At 53.8% G+C, this 27,881-nt stretch overlaps 2 protein-coding genes and 1 long non-coding RNA gene across 3 annotated transcripts; 1 reads left to right on the top strand and 2 right to left on the bottom strand.

Annotated features, from left to right (window-relative positions):
• Positions 1-1,831: 1,831 nt before the first annotated feature.
• Positions 1,832-3,566, bottom strand: LOC127336758 (FBD-associated F-box protein At4g10400-like). Its single transcript, XM_051363598.1, has one exon. It carries the CDS (start codon positions 3,343-3,345, stop codon positions 1,933-1,935), a length of 1,413 nt encoding a protein of 470 aa, XP_051219558.1. The 5' UTR covers positions 3,346-3,566; the 3' UTR covers positions 1,832-1,932.
• A 13,671-nt stretch (positions 3,567-17,237) lies between these two features.
• Positions 17,238-18,746, top strand: LOC127329569 (F-box protein At4g22280). Its single transcript, XM_051356068.1, has one exon. It carries the CDS (start codon positions 17,238-17,240, stop codon positions 18,744-18,746), a length of 1,509 nt encoding a protein of 502 aa, XP_051212028.1.
• Positions 18,747-19,377: 631 nt separating this feature from the next.
• On the bottom strand, positions 19,378-26,588 carry LOC127336759 (uncharacterized). Its single transcript, XR_007873522.2, has 4 exons — positions 26,273-26,588; positions 26,018-26,140; positions 19,791-19,967; positions 19,378-19,684 (listed from the first exon to the last, which is right to left on the bottom strand). It is a non-coding gene; the product is annotated as an uncharacterized lncRNA (long non-coding RNA).
• Between the last annotated feature and the right edge of the window lie 1,293 nt (positions 26,589-27,881).

Raw genomic sequence — 27,881 nt, 5'->3', positions numbered from 1 at the left:
CGGTAAACAAACCTCGCCTCGCCTCCACGCCCTCCGGTTGTCTCGCTCCTTACTCTTACTATCTTGTTGATTCCTTTACTTGTTGCACATATCCGAGCATCGTTGTAGGAACACCGCTATTGCTAAAGTTATCACCTTTACCTTCCGTTGCGCTAAAATTGAAAAAGGTTAAAACTTGCCGTAGCGCCATTCACCCCCCTCTTGTTCGCTACGATCCATTCACCGGTGGCAACGCGTCTCGTCGGACACCTTGACGCTCATGTCTCTGTCGCCAAAGTAGGAGAACACGAGCACGAAGCCGGCTTGGAGGCGGTGGTAGCGCGCGAACCTCTCCCAACCGATATGGAGGTACATCTTGCCGCGCGCGTCGTAGATCACGTCGTCGATCCACCGGCAGTAGCCGCAGGCAGCCTCCCACAGATGCAGCGAGCCCGGGCGCCCGTCGCCGGCGATGAAGTCGGCGAAGGCGTCCGACAGCCTCTGGATGACGTGTGGGTCGCCCTTAAGGACGACGATGAACTCGATCAGCATAGGCCGCTCCTCGTCATGCATTTCCGACGATGTAGACGACGGCGAGCGTGCAGCTCTGCCGCGGCCACGACCACGACCACGGCCACGAGCTCGGCCTGCGCCGCTCGCAACCATGGCGTCGACTCTTGAGATGGTGGCGGCTAGGGTTGGGGAAAGAGGCGCTAGGGTTTGTGTGTGAGAGGGACGATGAGAGGTGGCCCTTTTTATAGGCCGGAGGGAGGTAGCGGAGCGGTGGCGCTCATTAACGCCGGCACGCAGAGCTAGGCGCGACGAGACGCTTCGTTGGGCCTCTGTGGGAATTGCACCATCGCTGCGCGCAAATAACTTCCGTCGCGAGGTAGGCGACGGTTAGGTTAAAATCCAATATGCCGCTTACGCGTCGGTCTCGCCACTCCCCGCCTCTCTTTTCGATGTGTCCGGAGTCCCCGGAGTGTCCCCTGTGTAGCGGGGATGGGCTCGGGACGCTGGACACCATATCGGGCCACGCCGGACAAAAATTGAATTTAGGGGACGCGGTTGGGAACGATTTTTTGTCCGACGCGCCCCAAATCCTTTTGAGGGACGGTTTGAAGGACACGACTGGAGATGCTCCTGGAGATGCTCTAAGTGCTGTCTCGTGGAAGCATGAGTAGCACCAACGCATGGTAAAGGTGGAAATTCTGAAGCCCTCAGTACAGATAGAAAATGTAGGCATTGTTTGTATTACCACGATACTGCTTTTGTGTGTAGCCACACTGAAGTCAAGAGATTTGTTAGGAAACTCCTCTAAATGGAGGCTGAGCTACATGTAGCTATTTATTTTCAAACACTCAGAATTCATGTTTTATAGTTTCAAAAAATTCAAATCAAAATTCTATAGATAGCTAATAATATATATTATAATGGTGTAAAATATACAAACTACTTCATATTTTAGGCTACACAAAAATAACAAATTCTAACATATTTATAGTGAATAGTACATATTTCAAAACTACTAATTTTGTCAATTTCGTGTAGCATATAATACAAGTTTGCATTGAGATTTTGCACTATTTGTAGCATACACATCATTGGCTATCTCTAGGATTTTGTTTCAGATTTTTTAAAACTTTGAAATACAAATTTTGAGACTTTGAAAATAAAGAGCTATATGTAGCTTGGCCTCTAAAAGGCCACTCTCCACATAGCATGACAATGTAACGAGTGTTCTCACATACAAACATTATTCTTGAATCTACATTTTCCTTCAGGAAAAAAAATATCTTAAGATTTGTAATCTTACATGCAAAGTTATTCTCATGTTGCTTAGAAAAAATTTCCGAGATTATAATAATCTTGCATGAAGAATTACTCTGTGTTCTTTCATAAGAATGTCCTGAGATTGTAATCTTGCATACAAAATTATTCTCAACTAGTCGATCACAAGAAGATCTGTTCTGCGTCGGTAGCCACCATCCAGCTTTGGATCTCCATCATCAGTGCTTCCTGCAACGGGAACGGCCCCTTGGCGAGCACAACGCACATCCTCTCAAGAACAAGCGCGTTCCGAAGCAGGAGCCAGGCCATCGTCCTCTGCAGCACGTCGTCCTGGTAGTGCACCATGTTGATCTCCTTTACCCGGCTCTGCAAGCACGGGACTGCGAAGCTCGACTCGTCAGGAACCACGGGAGCTTCAACAGCCACGGCGAACTCCATGAAAAACGAGAGGATCTCTAGGTTCGGCACATGCTCAAGGACCACACGCACCACGGCAGGGCTGTGGAGGGGACCTTGCAGCGCCAGCCGAGTCAGGTTGTGGAACGATGGTAACCCCTCGAAGGAGCTAGCCGGGAAGCATTTATAGTGCAGATGCAGCCGCTTGGCGCCCGATATTTTCTCGAGAAACATCCTGTGGTGCCCCGCCCCCACCTCACCGGGAAGGAATTCACGACAGAAATCGACGGTGCACGAGGGGAAGACCTCCGGTAAGCCATGGAGAGATAGGACCGACTCCCTGGGCACCGTGCCGCGGTACTCGAGCGACCTCAGCTCGGACGCGTCGATGTCGACCGTCCTCATGTTGTGGCAGCAACTGAGAGCGAACCGGCGGAGGCGTCTATCGAGAACGGAGACTTTGCCGAGATTGTTGTTGGCTTCGAGCGTGAGGTCGACAAGGCGGGGGCAGCTCGCGATCAGCCTCCGGATGCTGCTCTCGGAATCTCTCTCAACACCCGTCAGACGCAGCGTCTCAAGGAACGGCAGGCGGATAACCGCCGGTAGATTCAGCCCGCAGTAGCTAAGGCACAACGAGCGCAACGCCGTGAAGGAGAAGAGCTTTGGTGGCAGCTCATACCACCCATCCCGCCTCCGCCGCTCGTTGTAAGACTCGTCGTTGTTGCCGTGTTCACAGATCCGGCCGAGGCGGAAGCGCAGGTCGAGGTGGAGCTCCTGGCCGCTGTAGCGCAGCACATAGGAGAGCCACTGGTCGACATGGCAGCTATCCCACCAGTGGCATCTGTCCATGGCGACACGGAAGCTGCGCAGCGGCACATGGGAGCAGGCGCAGCGGCGGCGGCAGAGCAGCGCCGACCAGACGTTGTCGAGGAGCACCCAGCTGCAGCTCTTCCTCTCCTTAGCATCGTAGTAGAAGGTGGTCCAGTCTTGGGACCTCGCGCCGTCGCGCTCCGCGAACGAGACGGTGTCGACGTTGCAGAAGACGTGGCGCCACCGGCGGGAGAGCACGGCCGCGCGGCCGGCCTCCTTATTTGGGAGGTAGGAGAGGACGGCGCCCAGCAGGAAGTCCGGGAGCTCGCTCAGGCGATCTCTCCTCTTCGGCAGCGAGGACGAAGCCATATTGGTCGCGATCAGATCTTGTGCAATTGTAACTTGCGTATTAACTTGAGTATATAATATACTGGAAGGCCTCGTAATTCACGTTACCGACTACAGAGATCAACCGACTTTAATCAATCAACAACAAGAGGCGGTTACCTAAAAAAAACAACAACAAGAGTCGGTTAACAGATCGAGATAAATAGGCAGGCACCGGCCGATCGCATCTGATCGTCGAAGATGGCGCCGTCGCACAAGAAGGGAAGAGGAGGTGACCGGCTGAGCGCTCTCCCCGACAATGCGCTGCAGCGCGTGCTCTCCCACCTCGCCTCCGGAGAGGCCGTGCGCAGCAGCGCGCTCTCCCGCCGGTGGCGCCGCGTCCACGAAGGCGTCCCCGTCATCGACCTTGTCGACCCCAAGACCGGCGACAAGTGCGGCATCAGCAACCAAAAGGTCTGCTTCGACCACACGGTGACCAGCGCGATCATCAGCAAGGGCGCCGAGACGCCCATCCGCACCTTCCGCCTCAACGCCTTCCACCCGCCATACGGCCTGTTCGACCAGTGGATCGCCATTGTCGCCACCTCCGGCGTCGAGGACCTCGATGTCAAGCTCCGGTACAATGAATCCTCCAGGCACACGCTCTGCCCCTACGGCCTGTCCCGCGCTGCCTCGGCAGACTTTCTCAAGAGCGACAGGAACAGGTACAAGACGACGCACCACCACATCTTCCGGTGCCCCACGCTGCGCCGGCTGCAGCTGACCAACTGGACGCTCGATCTGCCCGCAACAGTGGACATGGCATTGCTGGACACGCTCTGCCTCGCGAGGATCATGGACCCAAATGGTGAGATGCAGCAACTCATCTCGGGTTGCTCGTCCCTCGCCCATCTCACGCTGGAAGAGTGCCCGAGCATCCAGGATATAGCCGTCACAAGCCCCCGCCTTAGGACCTTCACCATGATCTGCTGCCACAATGCCAGCAGCATCGAGCTGCACTCCACCTACCTGCAGTCGCTGCACTACAAAGGCGGCCTACCTCCTCGCCATTCATCGTTCTTCGTGGTCAACAACCATGCAGGAATCAAGGCGCTCAGGATTGAAATCTGCGAAAAACTCTCCAGCAAAGCACCAGAAGATTTAGCTCCGGTCACAAGGCTCATCAGCCAGTGCAAGAAGCTGGCCTACCTTCACCTTTCCTTGCGCCCATCAATGGCCTACTACAGCAGCAGCTTCACAAGTGTCCTGCGTGGCCTTGATAGCCTCACGCACCTGAGCCTCCAGGGCTGCTTGCCCACCGATCACGCCGTCCGGTCGGTCGCCGCCTTGCTTGTCAACACCAAGTACCTGGAGGAACTGTCGCTGTTTCCTCTAGGTCCAGAGCCTCCAAAGGAAAAGAAGCAGACATGGGAGATGAACGACGAAGATACTGAATCAGATTCAGATACCGAGCCGCAAGATAGCACTGTCGCTGATGGTGTCGAGTATACCAGCAGGATGCCCGAGAGTCTGTGGCGGACATATGTTGGATGCTTGGAGTACAATCTGAAAAGAATCAACATTGCAAACTACCAAGGACGGCCTCTCGAAAAGATGCTTGCAAGGTTTCTGCTCTCCAGGGCTGCAGCGTTGGACGAATTGTCAGTCACTTTAGCAGCTGGACTTTATCCGCGTAAGAAAGACACTACGAAGGAGCTAACATCCTGGCGATGGAACCGCCATACCAGAGTGAACTGTAACTAGATGGCACCAAAATTAAGTTGCCTGCACATGTAAGAGGATGATATGTTTTAATGATACACTTTTTTGCCTGCATATTTTTCTACTATAAGTTCACTAACCCCACTAGGATATGTTGAGCGACTAATGTTGGACAGGTGTTCTTGTTATGTTGCAGAAGGCAGATCATTCGAAATTGTGAACAAAATAAAACCAAATAATACAACTGAGCAGTCGAAAGGCAGACAACTCTAGGATAAAATAAACACTGATAGATTTAAAAGAAAGCACCAGATAAGGATATTGACATTTTATTTCCAAGGCCTAGTGTGATTGCACTGGTAATTTTGTTCAAATTAAAGCCCAGTGTAGCTAATAGGTGCATCTTCTTGATCATAAACCAAACTAAAGCTGAAGATTAGCATTCGGGCTGCAGTATAAGCAACTAATTTAAACCAGAATTGAACAAAGTTAGAGAGTACCATTCAGGTTGCACCATACAGTTTTGGTGATAGGAGAAAAAAAAAAAGCATGTGAGCACATTATGGGCTTTGCATTCTAGCTTAGGTGATGAGCCTCAGCTAGGGCGAGCCAAAATGATACGTATCCCAAAATCGAAAGATTTTAAACTAGGAGTTGGAAATGTTAGAAGCAGAATCCAGAATTCTGATATTCAAACCATCAAAACGTAACAACACAAGTGTTATTTTAGAGTAAACTGCAATCCAATGCTCACATGTATATTGGTACGATTGAGATGTCAGTACTATTGAGTTGGGACAGTAGGTTGAGGTGAAAGAGAAAGTAGAACTACAAAATCTGGAAACACATGTTGTACACGAGGGAGAATCAATATTTTCCAGTATCCAAACTCCAAAAGGACAAATTTTGCTGAGGTATGTGAGTGAACTCATCAATCTGGATACAATGCAATGGGATGAAATTATGGTGAAGGAATTATTTAATCCGATCGATGCTATGAGAATCTTGAGAATTCCACTTAGTGAGAATATGACTGAAGATTTTATTGCTTGGCATATGACAAAATCCAGTAAGTTTTCAGTGAGATCTGCTTACTATGTTCAATGGAATCATCTACATGGGCATAAGTTGGATCGGGCTGCAAACCAGAGCTCCTCCTTCCATAATCCGGTGTGGGAAATTTTATGGAAACTTAAAGTTCCAAGCAAAGTCAAAATTTATATATAGAGGGCTCTGCATGGTACTATACCAGGAATGTCTGTACTTGCAAATAGGCATATTCCGGTATCGGGGCAGTGTCCAGTTTGTGCGCAGGGTGCAGAAGACGTGAAGCACCTTATTTTTACGTGTAATGGTGCGAAAGATGTATGGGAAGCCCTTGGACTGAAGGAAATAATACAGGAGGTAAGTGTGGTGGACAGATCCGGATCTGCTATATTAGAAGAAATTCTTCTAAATGATTTCCGTAAACCTCCAGTCCTATGATCACTGGGCTTGAAGGAGACAGTTGCTATGGCAGCATGGTATATCTGGTGGCAAAGGAGATCGTACTGTAAGGGCGAACATGTTGCTTCACCATCAAGAACAGCTTTCGCTATCCTCGGTTTGGCCTTGAATTATGGTGGGCGGAGCCACGAGTTGTGGGCTGGGAAAAACCAGGACCAAATTGCTACAAACTTAATGTTGATGCATGCTTTTTTTTCCTAATGGTATAGGATCAGTTGCTGCAGTGCTCCAAGATCACAAAGGAAGAGTTGTTGCTGGTAAAACTTGGATTGGAGATAATTTTCTAAATGCTACCACGGCTGAGGCAAGTGCTCTTTTGAGAGGGTTGCAGCTGGTTGAGGATCTGGGATGTGCTCCGGTTATAATTGAATCAGATTGTCTAGAATTAGTGCAAGCTTTTAATGAAGAGAGGGAGGTTTGGAGCCCTTATTCTGCCATCCTCTCTGACTATTACCTGATCGCGCAAAGAATTGGTAACATCATGGTGCAACATTGTCCAAGAGAAGCAAATGGTGTGGCGCATACTCGTTTAATTCTAGCACTACCTTTTTCTAGGACGATGATCCTCCTAGTTTTATTTTACCAGCTGTAATGAAAGATGTAACATTCTATTGAACTCGGGCAGCAAGTTTTTTACGCACTCTTTTCCTTACCAGAGTACCTAAGGGGGCTGGAATATTTTTAATGAGACGGCTTGCTTGCTTAATATAGTGTGATTTTCAAAAAAAATAGTTTCCAGTATCTTTTCCTTAAGTTTTATTTTTGTATTCTCTTTCCAGATGTTAAAAAAAATAGTGGAAAACAATAGGGCTCTACCCGTAAAATTAAACTACTACCGGAACAAAAACAAAAAACAAAACGAAGGGGAAAGATGGTAGAAATAAACTATATTCTAAAAGCAATTTACACATTAGGAGACCTACAAGCTATCACAGCTAAGCACCGTGAGTTGTTAACTGCACAGCATCGCACCTTGATCACGGGCGGATGTTTAACATTCTTTTGTTTTGTTACTTTTTTCTCTATGGGTTCTTTGTATCTGATACATATCAAAATGAGTGAACCTACACAATAAAGCATATCTAGATACATACAACAACAACCAAGCATATCTAGATACATACATTTACAAAAAAAAGTGAAAAGGTCTTCTTACATTTTCGAATGGAGGGAATACTAAATTACAAAAATGTGCATTTGACACGGTACCATGGCACCTATGACACCCCCGCTGGATCCCCTGCCTAATACTCAACCGGATTCAACGGTACCCACCGGTATAAAAATATACCGGCCAATATATAACGGTATTTTATAATTTGCTCAAATTTAAGTCATTTTGCACAAGTTTTAAATTTTGTTTGAAGAATCTATGGTGGTATTTAGTCCGGTATTACCGAGATTTCCGGTAACCGGTAATACCGGTACCCACTAGTATTTTTCGAGAACGAAAAAAAAAAACTGTTGGCTCCAAACTCACTGCTTCTTGTTGTTTTCTCGCGAAAAAATATTTCTGGCCCGCCCAAAGTTTCGTGTCAAGCTCTGCCGCTGCGTAGTAAGAATATGCAATAAATCTTGCAGCAACAAATACTCTCTAGTTCTTTTAGACAAATTCCGAGAGTGCTTCATGAATCAAAACACATGTTTTTATTAGGCACAACAACACATAGACATAGCTAGGTACCGAAATCATCTGACAGAAAAATTATTCTCATGTATGTTGCTTTAGAAAAATGTTGTGAGATTGCTTCACGGACGATAACTATACCCAATCAGAGGAAGAACTGCTGTGCATCAGCGGCCACGACCCATCTCTGGATATCTTTCTTCCTCCCAGCCTGCACCTGGAGTGATCCCTTGACGAAGACGACGCACAGCCTTTCAAGAACAAGCGCATTGCGCAACAAGAGCCTGGCAACCGTACTCTGCAGCTCGTCACCCTGGTAATGAATCATGTTGATCTCCCTCACTCGGTGCTGCAAGCACGGGATCGAGAAGGTGGCCTCATCGGGAGGCTCGAGGAGGAGCACAGGGAACTCCATCAATAGCCAGAGAACCTGGAGGTTTGGCGTCTGCCCTAGGATCCCACGCACCGCGTCGGGGCTCTGAATGCCCCCCTGGAGGGCGAGCTGCGTCAGGTTGGGAAACAAAGGGAGCCCTTGGAAGTTGTAACTGAACGGGATTTTCCGATGGTGGAGATGCAGGCGCTTGGTGTTGGAGATTTCCTCGAAAAAGGAGTTGATTTTAATCCCATCACGCTGCACCATCATGCAATAGTCGATTTTGCAGAAATCGATGGTGCACAATGGGATGATCTTCTCTGGTGAGCCGTGCAGAGAGAGGAGCGACTCCGGGGGCACAGTTCCGCGGTAGTCCAGCGACACCAGCTCAGAGGCGTCGATGTCGACACTCTTGATGCTGTGGCAGCACCAGAGGGCGAACCGCCGGAGGCGCTTGTCCAAAATGGAGACCTTCTGGAGCTTGTTGTTGGCTTCTAGCGTCAGGTCGAGCAGGCAGGGGCAGCTCGCGATGAGCCGCTGGATGCTGCTCCCACACGAATCTCCATGGTCGACACCCGTGAGGCGGAGCGTCTCGAGGAAGGGCAGGCTGATGGCGCCGGGAAGATTCAGGCTGCAGTAGCTGAGGCACAGCGAGCGCATGGCGGTGCAGGAGAAGAGCCCCCTTGGTAGTTGGTACCAAGACCCGGGCTCTAGCCTCGGCGTGTTGTCGTCATGGCCGCGGTGTGCACAGGTCGGGCCGAGGCGGAAACAGAGGTCAAGGTGGAGATCTTTTCTGCTGTGGCGCAGCACGTAGGAGAGCCACTGGTCGACGTGGCGACTGTTCCAGCCGGGGCAGCTGTTGAAGGCGACGCGGAGGCGGCGCAGCGGCACGTGGAAGCCAGCGCAGCGGCGACGGCAGAGGAGCGCCGACCAGACGTCCTTGAGGAGCGCGGCGCTGTGGGTCTCCTGGGAGTCGTGGTAAGTGGTGTTCCATTCGTGGGACTGGTAAATGGTGCTGGCGCTGGCTGCTTGCTCCTCGAACGAGACGGTGTTGACGTTAGAGAAGACGTGGCGCCAGCGGCGGGACAGCGCCGCCGCGCGGGCGGCCGGCTTGGTGGGGAGGAAGGAGAGGATTTTTTTTTTGAAGAAAGAGGCAAAAGCTTTGCCTTTTTATATTGATATAGTAGGAGCAAACATGGGGAGGCCTAGGCCAAAAGGAAAAAAAGATCACATCTGACAAGGTAGGACACCCGGCTGCTAGGCGATGATCTCCGCAAGACGCTTAGCGCCGGCCAACACCCAGTTTGCGCTCTCGTCTTTGATCTTCTGAAAGATAGCTGGAGGCGATTGTTCCTTGTTGTTGAAAACCCGCGCGTTTCTTTCCTTCCAGATCTCCCAGGTAATAAGGATGATCGCAGAATGCAGACCCTGCGGATAGGCGGTGGGGGACTTTGTGATGGCGTGCCAGTATTGTAGCACAGTCGCCCGGCCGGTCCCAAGGTCTTGGACGAGGGAGGGACAGGAGAGCCACACCGCGGCCTGACGCCAAATTCTGCGGGAGAAACGACATTCGAAGAGCATGTGCCTGGCAGTCTCAGGTAGGCACTTGCAAAGCTGGCAAACCGGATGGTGTGGCCAACCCCGAACAGCTAGCCGGTCAGAGGTCCATAGCCGGTTCTGCACAACCAGCCAGGCGAAAAAGCGGCATTTTGGGGGGGCCCAAGTCTTCCAGACGACACGATTGAAGGAGCAAAAGGTGGATCCTAGGAATTGCGCATTGTAGGCGGAGGCCGCAGAGTAGGAGCCATTCTCGGTAAGGGTCCAGGATATCGTGTCGTTTACCCCCTGGGAGAGCGAAAAGCCCTGGAGCCTCTCCCAAAGCGAAACAAATTGGTCCATATGATCAACGGTGAAGGCTCCGGTGTGGATGTCCGCAATCCAACGGTCATTCAGTAAGGCGTCCGCCACCACTCGCTTCTTCCTTTTGGAGACCTCGTAGATTTTAGGGGCGATAGACCTCGGTGAGGAGCCATTAAGCCAGGAAGAAGACCAGAACGAAGCTCTACGACCATCCCCGATGGAGACCTTAGTGGCGGCGTTGAAAAGGTTTCTGTCCAGCTCGTCGTTCGGCGTCTCCAGGCCAACCCACTGCCGATCCGGCGAAGTCCATTCCATCCACAACCAACGGAGCCTAAGCGCACGCGCAAACTTATCCAGGTCCAAGATGCCCAGCCCTCCACGGGTTTTTGGGCGGCACACTTTTGCCCACGCCACTTTGCATTTGCCACCGGTGACCGAGGAGCTGCAAGCCCAGAGCATGCCACGCCGAATCTTGTCGAAGGCGGCGAGGGTGGCCTTGTCCGCCTTGAGCGCAGTGAGCAGGTGGATAGGAATCGCCGTCAAAACCGACTTAACCAGGGAAGCGCAGCCCGCCCTATTTAGAAATTTAGCCTTCCAGGGGTTAAGGCGTGCGACCGCCTTGTCGAGGTAGGGTTGCAGGTCCTGACGTCGCAGGCGACCGAGCGACAGAGGCAGGCCGAGGTACTTGACTGGGAACTGGGTCTGAATGGCCGGGAAGTCCGCAAGGACCGTGGCAATGTCGAGCTCAGCGCAGCGAATAGGGGCGACGGAGCTTTTGGCCACGTTGGTCACGAGGCCCGTAGTTTCGCCGAAGCACTGAAGGATATCCCTCAGGTTAGCAACATCGACGGCGTCCGGTTTGAGGAAGATCACGGCATCGTCAGCGTAGAGGGAGACCCGGGAGCTAATGATCCTGCCAGGCAAGGGGTGCAGCAAACCAGACTGGGTGGCTAGCTCGAGGAGGCGCGGGAGAGTGTCCATAGCGATGTCGAAGAGCAAGGGCGAGAGGGGGTCGCCTTGCCGCAGACCCCTCCCATGGACGATCTCGTGGCCGGTGAAGCCACTGAGGAGTATCCTGGAAGCCGACGTGGAGAAGAGGAGCGCGATCCAAGCGCGCCACCGGTTGGGGAAGCCCCTCCGCTGTAAGAGGTCCAGGATGTAGTCCCAGCGCACCGAGTCAAATGCCTTGGCAATGTCAAGCTTGAAAAGCAGGGCGGGGGAGCGCCGTTGGTGAAGACGCCGGGCCGCGCCACGGACGTACATGAAGTTGTCGTGGATACTCCTGGACTTTATGAAGGCACTCTGGCAGGGTGAAATGATGTCGTTCATCTTAGGCTGCAGCCTCAGCGCCATTGCCTTGGCAAGGATTTTCGGGACGATGTGAATGAGGCTGATGGGCCTGAAATCCGTGACCGAATCGGCCCCCTCTTTTTTGGGCAACAGGACGATATTCGCCGAATTTAAGACGCGTAGGTTATCCACCGAGAGCTCGGAGAAAGCGTCCACCACACGCATGAGATCAAGCTTTAGGATCGGCCAGCAGGCCCGGAAGAACTCAACAGTGAAACCGTCGGGGCCAGGGGCCTTGTCCGCAGGAAGGGCCCTAATAGTGGCCAAGATCTCATCCTCAGAGAAAGGGATGCCGAGGTCATCCAGGGCCTCAACAGAGGGCTGGATGGCCGCCCAATTGAAGTCCAGCGATCGGGGCGGAGGATTCCCGAGGATAGCCGAAAAATGATCGTGGATGAGCTGAGCTTTTTCATCATGCGAGGTTGCCCATCCGGCGTTACGCTGAAGCCTGTGAATGGTGTTTTTGCGGCGCCGAGAGTTCACCCTAAGGTGGAAGAACTTGGTGTTGGCGTCGCCCTCGCGGAGGTAGGAAATTCTGGAGGCTTGACGCTTTCTGGTGCGCTCGAGGACGGCGAGGCCCATGACCCGACGCTTGAGCGCAGCGCGAAGGGCTTTCTCGTCAGGGGTGAGAGTGCGCAATTCCTGTGCCACATCGAGCTGAAGGATGACATCTAAGGCCATGATGAGTTGTTGCTTATGGTTGGAGAAAAGCCCCCTGCTCCAAGCACGAAGCTTGCGGGCAGTCAACTGCAGCTTGTGATTCAGGATGTGGACTGGTTGCGTGTGCGATGTAGGCTCATCCCAAGCGGAGGTGACCACGTCAAGGAAGCCAGGCATCTTGGTCCAGAAATTTTCGAAGCGGAAGGAAGGCGGACGCCGTGGGCCACACAAATTTGACAGAAGCAACGGGCAGTGGTCCGAGAGCGAAGAGGAGAGGGCGTTGAGACCATGATGGTCGAAGGCCAAATCCCAGTTTGAGTTACAGAACGCCCTGTCCAGCCGGACGAGAGTGGGGTCCTCCCGCTCGTTGCTCCAGGTGTACTTCCGGTTGTGAAGCTTGATCTCTTTAAGCTCGCAGGAGTTTAGGGCGTGACGGAACTTTCCCATGAGGCGGAGGTTTAGGTTGCCATTGTTTTTGTCACGGGCCTGGTAGATTAAGTTGAAATCGCCCAGAATGAGCCATTTAGCATCCTGATCAGCAGGCTTCTCGGCGGTGGCCTCCTGAAGGAAGGACTCTTTGTCGGCGTCCAAGGAGGGGCCGTAGACGGTGGTGATCTTGAAAACGGTGCCGCAGGAATTTATGGTGACGTCCGCGGACAGCAAGTGCGTGCCAATGTGAATGTTCGTCATGCTGACATGGTCCTCGTCCCAGAGCAGCAGAATACCTCCTCTGGTACCGGTGGCGGGCCTATGAGCGAAGGAGCGAAGGCGAAAACCGCCGATGTAACAAGCAGTTTGGTGGTCAATGAAATCAAGCTTTGTTTCCTGGATGCAGGCGATGTGACACGTGGTGCTAGACAGCGTGGCGTGAACCGTATCTTTGCGGGCCTGGTCGTTTAGACCACGAACGTTCCAGCAGAGGAAGTCGAGGATGAGGCCTAACATGATTCGAAAGCGAGAAGCACCAGAAAGCCGGAGTAGCCGAAGTAGCTCTTGTAGTAGAGCGGGAGCGACAAGCATGTGGGGAGACAGGCCCAGCCCCTGGCACTGATAGTAGTAGATGAAAACGTAAACTTTAAAGGGAACGACAACATGAAGACTGGAGCCCAGGCGAAGCGGCAACGAAGACAACAAGGAGAGGCCCTAAGCAGACGCCTCGAGCGCAGCCGAAGGTGGCAGGTCGTGCCCGCCCGCGCCAGCCAGGGCGATAAGGGCCTCGTCGGTGGCCACCACAGAAGGGAGGTTGAGCTTGAACAGGGCCGCCATGGCCTGAATGGCGCCGAGCGGCAGGGCGGTGCGGTACTTGTCGACGTACAGGCGGTGAGCCTGCTCCAGGGGCAGCTCCGGGGCATCAATGCCCAACTTGCCATGCAGGACGTGCAGGGCCTTGTCCATGGCCGATCTCAGAGGACGAGCGGCGAGGCGGGCACACCGGCGATCAGACGAAGGTGGTGCCGGCAGGGGAGACAATCCGGGCTCCGGTTGGAGGACGCAACCCAGTCCCACTGGGAGGGGCAACAGCGGGGCCTGCGGGCGATCGAAGAGGTCGTCGACGCAGCAAGGCCCGAAAGAGGCCGCCGGAGAGGATAGGGTGCCGGCCAGGCCAACGCTGACGGGCGAGCGCGGAGCGGAGCGGGAGACCAGGCCGGCCACCGGCGTGGAGGCGGCCCATGGTGGCGAAAGAAGCGGGGCCAACGCCACCTCGCCAGCGAGCAGCGCCGCGTCGCTGGGCGAGCCGGACCAGGCGTCATGCTCCAGGAGCTCCTCCCAGTCGTCAGGGGTGTCCATCTCCAGCTGCAGCAGCGTGGTGGAGGGAGGGGGCGAAACCGTGCCAGGCAGGCAGGAGGGTGCACCGTCGTCCTCCCAGGCGCACGGCGCCGCGGGCCAGGAGAAGGAGCAAGGCGGCGGAGAGGCGAGGCGCGAGGAGCCCGGCACGAGGGCCTCCGGAGTGGACCTGATGGCGTCCGTCCAAACTCTGCACGTAGCCTGGAAGGACGAGGGCGGCTGCGGCGAAGGATCGACGGCACCCAGGATGGCGGGAAGCGCGGCGCGCAGGTTGGCGACTCCGTCGCGCATCAGCCTCGACAGCTGCCGATCGACCTCCTCGTCGGAGAGGGGAGCAGCAGCGAGCAGGCTCGGTGGCGAGAGGGGAGGCGTCGGCGTGACGCGCAGGACCAAGGACGCAATGGACGGCAGCGGCGCCGCGTGGCGGCGGCCAGCGTCGGAGCGAGAGCCGTGAGGAGAGCGACGGCGCCCGGCATGGCTGGACTCGGGCGCGTGCGCCCCAGCATGCTTGGAAGCGCCCTTGTAGCCGTCGTAGCGGCCTTGCCGGTCGTCTTCGTCATCGTCGCGACGGTGCGGCGAGGGCTCGGTCGCCGCATCGGCCGCCGCCGTGGCGCGAGCGGCCGCGGTGGCGGGCAGCAGGCCGGGCGAGCGGGAGCGACGATCGGCACCGGAGCGCCCCGCGCGAGAGTGGGAGCGAGCCGGCCCGCCCGCGCCCGATCCTTGCGCTCGCGTGGTGACCATGGCGTCCGCAGCCGGAGGACGGCCACCCGTGCCCGACCCGTGCGAGCGCGTACGGCGGGCTGGCGCCGTCGAGGAGGGGCGCAGGTCACCCAGCGGAGGGATGGGCGTCGGCATGAGGCCAGCAGGGTCCACTGGGCGGCCGTCGACGTTGCCGTAGAACCACTGCGGGAGCGAGTAGGTGGCTGGCCTGTAGTCCGTGACCGCCGCGCCACCGTCCAGCTGCGGAGCACTCGAGAAGTCTTCGATGGTGTCGACGTGCAGGAGGATGCGGAAGGTCATGCCCCGCTTCCACTGGTCGGGGCGGTCCTCGTCGATGCGCACAAGGGAAGAGAGGCCGCCCGGAGCCTTGTTGGCGAAGGTGAGCCAGAGGATCTTGGGAATGCGGTGGGGGTCGGCCGTCCACACCCAGAGCCCAAAGGCGGCCGTGTTCTCCATGGTGGTGAAGCCGTCGTCGAGCCGCTGAACGGCGCACTTCCTGCTGAAAATCTGGTTGACCACCTCCGGCCACCAGGCGAAAGGCGGCAGGCCCTCGACGAAGAGGTGGACTCGGGAGAACATGTTGGCATTGTAAGCGTGCGAGACGGCGCGCCAAGGCCGGAAGTGGACGTCGAGGCCATCTTGCTTGAAGCAAGCACGCCGGGTGCGCATGACCTCGTCGCGCGTGGCCGCGTCGGAGAACTTGACGAGGAAGGGCTCGGGGTGGTGCGTGCTGACGGCCAAGTCGGAGGAGCGCAGGTTGAACTTACGGCGGAAAACGTCCTCGACGTCCGAGCGGTCAAGGCCCGAGGGCGGCGAAATGACCCAGGCGACGATGGCGGAGTGCTCCCAGTCGAGGCGCGCGCGGTCGAGGTCGAAGGAGGTGGCGATGAAGCACGAGTCCTCCTCCGTGCGGGTGGTGGCGTCGCCGAGGAAAGCCATGTCGCAGAGGGGGTCGGCGCTGACCAAGGGCGGCGGGCGGAGAGGGCGCAGCAGGGCCGGAGGCTGGGCCGGCGGAGGAGAGGGCGAGCAGAGGGCCGGCCTGCAGTCGCGCGCTCGGTGTCCCCACCGAGAGCAGCGTGAGCAGCGGACAGGGTCGCGGCAGGCGACGACGAGATGATCCGAGGCCTGGCACCGGAAGCAGCGGCGGAGACGGCGATGCGTGGAGGAGGCGCGAGAGCTGCGAGGAGCCTTGTAGGAGAAGCTGGGAGGGTCTGCAATAAAAAGGGGAGGCTGGAGACCTTGGCGAGGAGGAGGCCGGTGCGGCATTGAATCCGCCATAAAACGAGCCGAGCGGCGCTCAGCCAGGCGTGCGCGGCGCGAGAGCACGCGCGTCCAGCCCGCCTCAGCAGTAGGCTCCCTCGAGCCCCTCGCCGCCGGAGATGGAGGGGACGGGCGATGGGACGCGGGGATGGGGCGTGGCGTGCAGACAGGAGGCGCCTCATAAGTGCGGGCGCCAGGGAGGAGGAACCGCACGCGGCAAGACCTGGAGGGAGCAGCTGCCATTAAGGAGGAGCCAGGCCGGCGCAGGATGCTGGTGAGGCGCAATGAAGGCGCGGCAGGTGGGCAGCCATGAAGACGCCAGGAGCGGAGCGCCGCGTTGACCGCCTCGCACACGGCTTCAGGTGGCGTGTCGAGCGGTCCGCGGCCGACGATGACGCTGCGGAGACGCGGCGCGGGGCCCCCCGGGCGCGCCGGCGGGGGGAGCGGCGGCGAGACGGCCGCAGCAGCAGATCGAGATCCAGAGCGCGGTGAAACGGCGGAGAAGCCGAGAAACGCCGGGGTGAAGTTTGGTGGGAGGCTTGGGGGAGGTGGTGGGAGGGCGCGGCCAGGCCTGGAAGGGGAGGGGCGGGGAGGGGAGGCTCCTGGAGCCACCGGCGGCGGCGCCGCGCCGCGGAGCGGGAGGGGGGTGGGTGGGTAGGCAACGGTCATGTTTTAAGGAGAGGATATGGCCCAGCACGTCGTCGGGAAGGTCGCTGAGGCGGTCTCTGCTCCCCGATGACGGCGACGCCGAAGCCATGTCGATCCGATCCGGCAATTACGCCGTCGATCTGGCCATATGCAAGGTTTCCGTAGAGTTTAAGGTGGATCCCAATCTCGTCACGTTACGGACTACGTATAAGGCAAGGTCACGTTACCGACTAGGGCAAGGTTTATAGTCCGCAGCCTCAACGGACTAACCACGAGATAAGAGGAAATTTTGGTAGTAGTACAAATTTTGTTACGGAGTACAAAATCTGTTAACATAAACACGGCATCGATCTCAATTGATATACGTACGTACTGATCTGATCCATCACCGGGAAGGCCGACGCATCTGCCGCCTCGACGAAGATGGCGCCGTCGCACAGGCAGGGAGGAGACCGGCTTAGCGCTCTCCCCGACAACGCGCTACAGCACGTCCTCTCCCACCTCATGTCCGACGAGGCCGTGCGCACCAGCGCGCTCTCCCGCCGGTGGCACCGCGTCCACGAGGCCGTCCCCGTCGTCAACCTAGTGGACACCAAGTCGGGCGATCGGTACGGCCCCAGCTTGAGCGACCTCAAGGTCTGCTTCGACCACCAGGTCACCAGCGCGATCATGGGCAAGAGCGCCGCTACCCCGATCCGTACCTTCCATGTCACCGCCCGCCACCCACCATACGAGCTGCTCGACCAGTGGATCGTCACCGCTGTCAACTCCGGGGTCGAGGACCTCGACGTCAATCTGAGTTACTATGACGACTCAATGAACACACTCTGCCCCTCCATCCGCTGCCCTTACACCGGACAGAGGAACTCGGCGGACTTCAACAAAGATGAGAGGAACAGGTACACCAAGACGCATCCCCATATCTTCGGCTGCCGCACGCTCCGCCGCCTGAGCCTGACAAACTGGACCCTCGATCTGCCGGGAACCGTTGTCATGGCGTCGCTGGAGACGCTCTGCCTGGGCAGGATCATGGACCCACGTGGTGAGCTGCATCGGCTGATCTCGAGCTGCCCGTGCCTCGTCAACCTCACGCTGGAGGAGTGCCCGACCATCACAGAGATAGCCGTGACCAGCACCCGCTTGCGGACCTTCACCATGATCTGCTGCCACAACGCCACAAGCGTCAAGCTGCACTCCGCTTGCGTGCAGTTGCTGCGCTACAAAGGTGACCTCCCTCCCCGAGGGTCTTCATTCATCACGGTCGCAAACCCCGCGACAGTCAAGGCGGTGGGCATTGAAATCTGCGAAAACCTCTCCAGCAAAGGACCAAGGGACTTCGATGCAGTCACAAGGCTCATCAGCCAGTGCGCCAAACTGGCGTACCTTCACCTTTCCTTGCGCCCATCAATGGCCTACTACAGCAGCATGTTCACAAGCGTCCTGCGCGACCTCGGCAGCCTCACTCACCTGAGCCTCCGGGGCTGCTTGCCCACGGACCACGCCGTTCGGTCCGTGTCAGCCTTGCTTGTCAACGCCAAGAACCTCCAAGTACTGTCGCTGTTTCCTCTGGATCCAGAGCCTCCAAAGAAGAAGATGACGAGAGGGTTCTATGGCCATGACAATTCTGAATCAGATTCAGATACAGAACCCGAAGCTGTCACGGTGGACGAGGCCGTCAAATATAGCAACCGGATGCCCCAGAGTCTTTGGCGCGCATATGCCAGATGCTTGGAGTATAATCTGACAAGAATCAACATTGACAACTACCAAGGACGGCCTCTCGAAAAGATGCTTGCAAGGTTTCTTCTCTCCAGGGCTGCAGCTTTGGAGGAATTCTCAGCTACACTAGCAGCTAGACTACAGAAGGATGAGACTGCAAAGGAGCTAATATCCTGGCGATGGAATCGCCATACCAGAGTAACTTGTAACTAGACAGACGCAAAAGTTCTTTGCACTTCTAAGATCTAAAATTAGAAATACTTTTCTCTTGTTAATTTGAAGTAAAGCCAGATTATAATAGATAACATTTGTTTGCTCAAATACTTTCTCTCTTAATGAAATCCTTTTTAGTGTCACCATATTGAATCAGAATTAACTCAGCTATGACCTGATAAGCAATTACCGTCGGACACAGGATGCCCCTAAGTTGCATAAGGCACATAATTCTCTAATAAATTTAGCAAATAAGCATCAATGCAATGAAAGATGAGACTGCAAAGGATCTAATATGGTGGTGATGGAATCGCCCTATCAGAGTAACTTGTAACTAGATGGCAGCAAAAGTTTCTTGCACTTGTAACATCCAAAATTAAAGAGAATTTTCTCTTTTTATTTTAATAATGAACTTTTGGAATATAATATATATCATTTGCTTGCTGGAATATTTATCTGTTAAAGTTCTTTTTAGTGACAAGTAACTCAGTTAGGATCTGATACATAATTAATGTCATGTCATGTCCCTAAGTTGCAGAAAGCAGATAATTCTAGGATAAATGAAAGCAAATAACACAATGTAGCAACCGCAAGGCAGACAACTTGAAAAGAAAAAAGAGAAAATGTCTGGTGAAAAAAAGAAAACATCTGATGGTTTATTGCCATTTGATTTCCCATGTATAACATTTTACATGAATTGCAACGGGATTGACAAAACTATTTATACATTATTAAGCTGATCTAGAACAAACAAACAGATTATGTAAGCATTATTTAAGCTGCTTGAAAAACTCCAGGATATATAGTGTGCAATGCTGTATTTGCAGTTGCAAGATCAATAATACCTTCAATAAATCCTGGTGTTACTTTAGCAAAAACATTCAATACTGTCGAGATCAGGTCCTAGAAGCAATAGAAAAACTACCGGGAGAATACATCTGCAAACATAAACAAGAAGAACAAAGCAGAGAAAATCAAACATATATATCATTCTGAGTTTCTGGCACCTGATGATTGAATGGGCGCAGGGTTCACAACACTAACCGGAAGAGTACTGTCCCACACAGAAGGCAGTTCCCCTGAAATTATGTTGTGTGTCTCAGCAGCTGGTAACATTGCATAGTGCAAACTTTGGATCGCATTTAACTTCCAGAGATACATCCTCAGCAATAAGATGACTCACCAATGCCTGTGAGGGATGATTGATTTAATCAAATTTCCCTGGCCAAATTTTGTAAGGTCAGCCTTACTCTATTACTGACAATATTACTGTGCAAAAATATGGAATTTAGATTACAATATTGGTCTCAGAAAAAGAAATATCTACTGCAAAACAATTTTCAATAAGATTACTTAAAACAAATGATGACACTGATTGCAAATTTCCTTCTTAGAAGAGTCCCATTTTCAGTAAGTTTATTTTCCTTCTTAGAAGAGTTCCATTATCAATTATCACAATGCTTGCAATATTGAAATCTTAATTCAGCTGAGAGTATTTTGGCAGAAATGATGTATCGGCTCTGGACTTCATGTGCCCACTTATTGTGTAAATGTTCTTAGGTCTTAGCGCTCCCAAAAGGTAACTCCCCAGGAATTATGCTATTTGTCACAGCAGCATCCTAGTGGCAATTCTTTGCATACCCTATATTCTCTGCAAAAAAGTTCATGTTTTAAGCCATTTTGTGGTGTTTCAGCATGTTATGAATAACCTTTTGCTTTTCTTTGAACTCTACTTCTCGGGGTACAAGAATCTTGTCCAGACCTGATCAAAGGTTTTCATTTATCTTATATATAAATGGAGCCCCGGAAGTGATCTCCCTGCGATTCTACAATAAATCACTAATAACAATTTCGTATAGTGAATGCTGGTAAGATATGATTCCATAGCGACAGTCAAATCTGTAAACATTTTTATATATGTATAAGAGAATGTAGGCTAAATTCCAAACGGACCGAAGCCTCGGCTGCTATAAGCACAGAACTGACATATTTTGAGCATACAGAGTTGTGAAACAACTTGATTTTCAATGATAGAGAGTGTATGTAAGACAACTAATTCATTCGTAAACGACGACCTTTGTATGGCTTCGTCTCCTTTGTGTATAGCTTCTATGTGAGTAGAAGCTACAATTTCCGGAAAACAAAGGATGGCACACAACTAATCATACCACCGCAGGATTATTCTGAGATTGCCTCAAGTAAGATCACAAGAAAATCTTTCAGCGTCGGCCACCAACCAGCTCGTTTTTTTGAGAAAACGCAAAAGCTTGCATTTCGATGCATTGATAGAGTTTGATACAAGCCTAGAGAGGCCACACCTGAGTACAACGCGACACACTAGACACTAAGCTGTGGGAAGTGCGGCAAGCCCCGAAGCCCCCACTGTCGTCCACGATTTGGCATCCGCCTTTATCGTGTCGAGCAAGCCGTGAAGGTCGAGTCGCGCGCCATCGAAGATGATAGCGTTGCGCCGCTTCCATAGCCACCAAGCCATGAGCATGATCGCCGAGGAGATGCCCTTACGGGCCGCCTTTGGGAAGCTCGGACGGTTGTATTCCACCAATCAACGAAGAAAACCCCCTCAGTCGGGATTGCCGCCGGCCAGGTGATCCGAGAGTAGGGGCATCCGACATGGATGTGCTCCATAGTCTCCATCTCTTGGTCGCAGAGGCAGTCGTGTAAACACAATCTGCCATCCACCGTCACAATAGCCTGTCAGGAGTGTCAACAAACTGAATTCCCCATGTCAATCGCCAGACCTGGTTGCTGAAAGCCCCGCGCATGTTAGCAATCCACTGTCTATCGATGAGGGCCTCTCAGACAGTCCTCCGTTTCTGAATGCGCCCCAAAACCAACTTAAGTAGCTCAGGCGCAATCTCGATGATGGATTTACCATCCAACCATTTGTCCTCCCAGAAAAGGGCAGACGTTCCGCTGCCATGTGCCATCCTGTTGGATGCAGCGAACATGCGCCGCCCGTCTATCGAGAAGTGCATATCTAGCCCATGCCACGGCATGTCGAGGTCCGTACGCATCCTCCAGAGCCACCGTACACGGAGGCTGGCCGCCATCCGGGCGAGAATTGGGATGCCCAGCCCACCAAGCTCGAGGGGGCAACACACCCTGCGCCCATTGACATGGCAGTGGCCCCCATGAGCCTCCTTACGTCCCACCCACAGGAAACCGCGAAGGATCTTCTCCACCTGCTTGAGTGCCCGCACACTGACGCCAAAGACCACCAGCTGGTGGAGGGGTATAGCCGCAAGGACCGACTTAACCAGAGCCAAACGTCCTACCTTGGCCAACATCCCTGCCTTCCACTTGGGGAGGCAGTTCACAATCCGGTCCACCACAGGTTGGAGGGCAGCCGCAGACAGCCGACGTAGGGTAAGAGGTATGCCGAGGTACTTTATCGGTAGGTGAGTGAACTGACACTCCATCATCGCTGCCGCTTCCCCAGCCACCTTTTTTGAACATCCGATGGGGGACACCGAACACTTCGCGAAGTTGGTGTGTATCCCCGAAGCGTGCCCGAAGGAAGCGAGGAGCTCGCGCACGACGAGCAACTCCGACCAATCCGGGTGACAGAACAGGACGACGTCATCCACGTAGAGCGAGACACCTGCCACCAACTCCCGAGGTGCCAACTGACGGAGCACCCCCAACTCTCTAGCCTTAGACAGGAGGCAGTTGAGGGTCTCGATCACAAGGTCAAACAACATGGGCGAGAGGGGGGCCCCTGCCTGAGGCCCTTGCGATGCTAGATGGGGGACCCGGCTCGCCATTCAACATGATGCGCGTGTTGGCCGTGGATAGGGGGATAGCAACCCACTCGCAGAACCGTGGGCCAAAGCCAGCCTTACGCAACACCTGAATCGAACATGTGCGTGATATCAAGCTTGAGCAACACCATAGGCTCCTTGAGCTTGTGAGGTATCTAGCCATCTATTGCACCATCATGAAGTTATCATGGATGCATCGCTTTCTTATAAAAGCGCATTAGTTCCCCTTAACCAGATCTCCCAATCTCGGTGCAAGACGTGGGGCAAGCGTCTTGGACACCAGTTTAGTGAAAATGTGGATAAGGCTAATCGGACGGTAATCCTTCAACACAGCTGCATCCGCCTTCTTGGGTAGCAGGGTTAGGGTAATCAGGGCCTGATTGAGACCTTGAAACCCTCTACCTCGAACAGCTTGTCGAAGCACGCCATGTTGTCGAACTTTACTATATCCCAACAACCTTGTAGGAGTTCCGCCGTAGTCGCCCAGCACCTGGACCTTGCCGCGCGGGAGGGTCCGAACCACATTCCACACCTCCTCAAGAGAGAAAGGGGCGTCCAAGGAACTCAAGTCCTCCGAGCGAGACCCAATGAAATCCAGGTCGAGCGAGAACTGACGTTGCTCCGCCGTGCCAAGAAGAGCAGAGAAGTGTTCAAACGCAACTTCATCCATGGTTGCGTGGCCTGAGACAACCGCACCATCAGCCTGAAGCTCGTAGATCGCGTTCTTGCACTTCCGGTAAGACGCATGTTGGTGAAAGGTCATATTGGCGTCACCTTCACGCAACCAAGCGATCCTAGCCCGCCGGCGGGCCATGGTAGGCTCTAGTGAAGCCAGACCCAGGTAGGTGTGCTTGAGCTTCGCTCGCAACCATCTGGTTGAGAGCGGTCGAGACTCCATGGCCACATCGAACCAGAGGATAATGAGCTGTCATCTTGAGCCGTGTCGTAAGCCTCCGGAAGGGGTCGTCTTCGTCGGCTGCCACAGAAGTCGAAGCTTCCGAAACCGTGTCACTGAAGCCATCCAATTTAGTCCAATACATCTCAAACTGGAAACATCGCCGGCTAGGCAGGCGAGGTGTTCAGTCGAGAAGTAGAGGGCAGTGATCGGATACTACAAATGAAATGCATCAAAGCGAGCAACTAGGTTGCAAGCCCTCCCAGCCTACAGTACAAAACACCCGATCAAGACATACCAGGGTCGGGTTCTCGCGCTCAGTGGACCGCGTCGAAATCTCCCCATCATGCGACGATTCAGGTTAGCATTACTTTTATCCTCGACTTGGTAGATAAGGTTGAAGTGCCACATACCACCCAAGGGCCCTGGCGGGCCTCTCGCAACTCAGCATGGAAAGCGATCTTATCTGGCTCCGCCTGCGGCCCGTAGACGCAGGTCAACCACCATGGATCACCCCGAGCTGGAGTTACCCAAGCCGTTAGGCTGTGATCCCCTAGGTGGACATTGCTCAGCTGAACCGAGCGCCCCACCCATGCGATTAGGGCCTGCATGCGATAATAATCCCCCCTCTGCGTGTGAACCGTCGGCAAACAGAAATAACCATCAAAATCCGCGCCCAAGGCACCCATAACAAGAGAGGGAGTTACAACATCCAATTTGGTCTCCTGGAGACACACAATTGACGCACCCATCGTACGAACTACACTACACATACTAGTACGACGTGCTGGATCATTCAGCCCCCGCGCATTCCAGATCTCCATCCTTAGGTCGATCGTCATGGAAACGATCACGACACCCGATGCAACCAAAGAGTGGTCAAACCTCGATGAGTCTGACACCCATCGACTCCATGGCAACACTTGGATCATCCATAAGAGATCCCAAGGACCACCCGTAGAGCTCAGCCATCACTTCTAACATGTCATCCTCCTAGGGCATCTCGAACAACCGATGGTAGGCTGTGATTGCCTCTTCCGAGATCGACTCATCACCTTCAATGATCCCCAACTTGCAGAGTAGGACGCGTAGGGCCTGTTGCTCGGTGTCCATACCGACAGGCTGCCAAGCGATCCGTTTGCTTCAACGGGATTGGAAGTTGAGCTCGATCAACCGGCGCCTCACCGCTGGAGAAGAGATCAGCATGTCCGTGCGTGATTTTGCCGCAAGCAAGACTCGCCCAGGTTGCGTGGCCGAGGCACCTCCTATGCCTGCCCCGGTGCTCTCTTGTTACAGCAGAATTGGATCGGCGGCGTCGCGAATCGAGAAGACAGCAGGCCCGAGGTTGCACTCGACCTAACGACCATCCTCCGTTTGTCGACTACACCAGGTGGTTCTTCCTCGACCATGTAGCTTGGGGCATCCAGTTGTGGTGCCGGCCCATCAGGCAGAGGCCCGGGACTTGGGCCACCAACCAGCTCTCGATCTCATTCTTGAGCTTAGACTGCAATGCTAACGTAACCCTTACGAGGACAACGCACGACCTCTCAAGAACAAGCGCATTGCCGAACAACAGCCTGGCCATCATCCTCTGTGACTCATCCCCCTCGTAGTGCACCATGTTGATCTCCTTCACTCGATGCCGCAAGCAAGGCACCGAGAAGCTCGACTCATCGGGAACCATGAACTTGCCGGATGGTACAAACAAATTATGGCTAAGGGCATCATCGTCCATGGCACCATATCCATATTCATCTTCGTCGTCTTCTTTCTCCTCCTCATGTACATCGACATAACCTCCAGGCTGGGGGTCTGCTCAAGGACTCTACCCACTATGACGACAGTGCCACAACTCCTGATGGGCCCTTGCAGCCCAAGACGCGTGAGGCGGGTGAACGAGAGGAACCCCAAGAAGAACCTGCTCTCCAGGTTTCCATGGTGCAGGTGCAGGTGCAGGTGCTTGGCGTCAAAGAATTTGTCCATAAACATCCTGAACCTGTCAAACTCCGCCTCATTGGAGTGGGCACTGCAGAGGTTGAATGTGGACGGAGGGACTCCCGGCGATTTATGCAGGGACAGGAGTGACTCCGGAGGCACGGTGCCACACTAGTCGAGCGACGTGCTGCTGGCCCTTGTCAGTACCTATCACTGGCTATCAAACCAGTCATACGCGATGATGACGATTACTTGTTATCACACCACTGTTCAGTATTAATTTTACCTGAAAGTGTATTCTGAAGTTATAAATGGATCAAGCTATTGTAATATCAATGATTTGTTTGATCGCCTAGCATTCAAACTTGAGAGTACAGAATAGTACATACTGAAGCATCTATCGTGTTCCCAGCATACCCACCCAGTAGAAATTGTTTCCCAGCAGAACAGGTTACCAAATGTTCTACAGACTTGATTATTCAGCAATAGCCTTGGCAATGAGCTAACGACGTGTGTAAAGAAAGGAAGCATCAGCATTGTGTGAATTTCTCGTGGGAACAATAATGGCATCCACTACAGATTAACGCACATTGCTTCTCCTACTACCAAATATGCAAAATTAAGGTGTGATGTCTGCGCAGTCAGAGGATACAGTTTACCTGAATAATAAGCTTCCCCTATTCAGGCCTCATGGAGAGAGATGATTCTATGGGGAAAATTAGCAAGTTCTGGAATCCACATCACCCGCAGCCTCGCGGACCTTCTCCTTAGGAACTTTCAATCTGGGACACAAGAAGGCACCATGGATCATGGTCGGACCCATCGATTTCGCTATGCAAAACTAATACGCCGAAATCCTCCTACGCCCCACTGTAACCAGACAGGAAACGGAGCATTCGGACTTGGCAGCTCACCGTGATGCCGTCGTAGCAGAGGAGACAGAGCAGCGCGCGCGGACCGAGGCATCCGTGGCCGGCAGAGAGGACGGAGCGGCCGCATTCAAACCAGACAGGGTCGCTGGGGTTTGAACTGGAGGAGCTCGTCGAAGAGGAAGGTGGCACAGGGGCGCGCAGTCCATGGGGAGGCCTGAATCGGCCTTCTCCATGGCGTCCACGGACAGGAATCACGCGCATTGTGTCCTGCTCCCAGCTGTTCTACTGGCTCGGCAGCCGCCGGATCTAATTTCGGCGAGATGGCAGGGGTGGGCGGGCAACGCTGGATGAGGAGATTTTGGCGTCGACCAATGCAGGCCGGACTCAAGCCTCACTCAGGTCATCTCCAATGGGGCGACCCAAATGGGACGAAGATCCGGTGCCCGGCGAAGGCAGGCACGGATGAACGATCTGCCGCTTGCCTTCTCGCCTTCTGCCGTTGGATCAAGAACCGATGGCTGGATGAACGTGAACGAGCGCATGCTACGGGGGACATCTACGGTGCGTATGCTACGATGATATTTGATACAGTGCATCGTCCACAGTACCTACTACAGTGACATCCACAGTGCATGCTACAGTGCAGAATCTGGTCTATTCATTTTCGATCCAACGGCCAAGGCAGCAGGGCACGGTACTGTTCATCCGTGCCCTGCCTTAGTCGGGGCACCGGATCTCAGTCCCCCAAATGGGCGTGCCGTTAGAGCATCTTCGCCGGCGGCTTCGATAGCGGTTCCGATAACGTTTTAGGGTGGTGTGATTTTTGGGTTCACACCGGTACGCCCCAAACGGCGCCAGCTAGTTTTTGAGCCCAATAGAATCGCTGGCAATCCTGTGCCGGCCCCTTGGCCAAGGGAGTGAATCGGGCGCGACGGCGCCTCGCGGAACGACGGTTTTCGCGGGTAGGGGTGCCTCCTCAGCGAGAGGACACGACGGTTCGCATCGGCCACGACGCGGGAAAGTTGGTCGTCGGCGTTTAATGGTCTCTCGCGTGGAAAACGAGGCGGCCACGAGGGCAGCGACTGGCCACGCGGCGTCCAGTCGCCTACGTCGTCGTTAATGCGGGCAGTTGTCACCGCTATATAGTACATACACCGTCCACCACCGCGGTGCTATCCTCTCATCTCCACCACCGCCGCCGCGCCGTTCTCTCCTCTCCACCTCAAAATGCCGCGCCTTCTGAAGACGATGTACTCCATGCTGGGCATCAACGGTCGTGCGCTGCCACTGAAAGTGTATAAAGCCCCCATGTATGGTTTTGGTAATTAATGACAATCCCTATGGACTAATTGTTGCATTGAGTTATATGTGTAGGAGTTATCCATAAGCAATGCTTGAACGATTAGTTGGTGTCAAGGTTGCAATACGAAGAAATGAGTGGAGTATAGGGGAGCACTCCGCAAGATCTCATCTTCATCAAGCAAGCACAATCAAGAACGGCGTTTCATCTTGTTGCGGTCAAGATCATCATCATCTAGCGTAAGGTTAAGGTTTGCTCTTGATAGGGTTTCATCTTATCGGTCTCGTGGTTTAGTTGGGAGTTTTATAAGCTTAGTGTCGTTCTATCAAGGTGCTCTTGAGTAAGTAACTC

This window comes from Lolium perenne, chromosome 2 (assembly GCF_019359855.2).
Source record: "Lolium perenne isolate Kyuss_39 chromosome 2, Kyuss_2.0, whole genome shotgun sequence".
Classification (NCBI taxonomy): domain Eukaryota; kingdom Viridiplantae; phylum Streptophyta; class Magnoliopsida; order Poales; family Poaceae; genus Lolium; species Lolium perenne.
The sequence above is the reverse complement of the archived record's forward strand: the minus strand, read 5'-3'. Positions and strand labels throughout refer to the sequence as shown.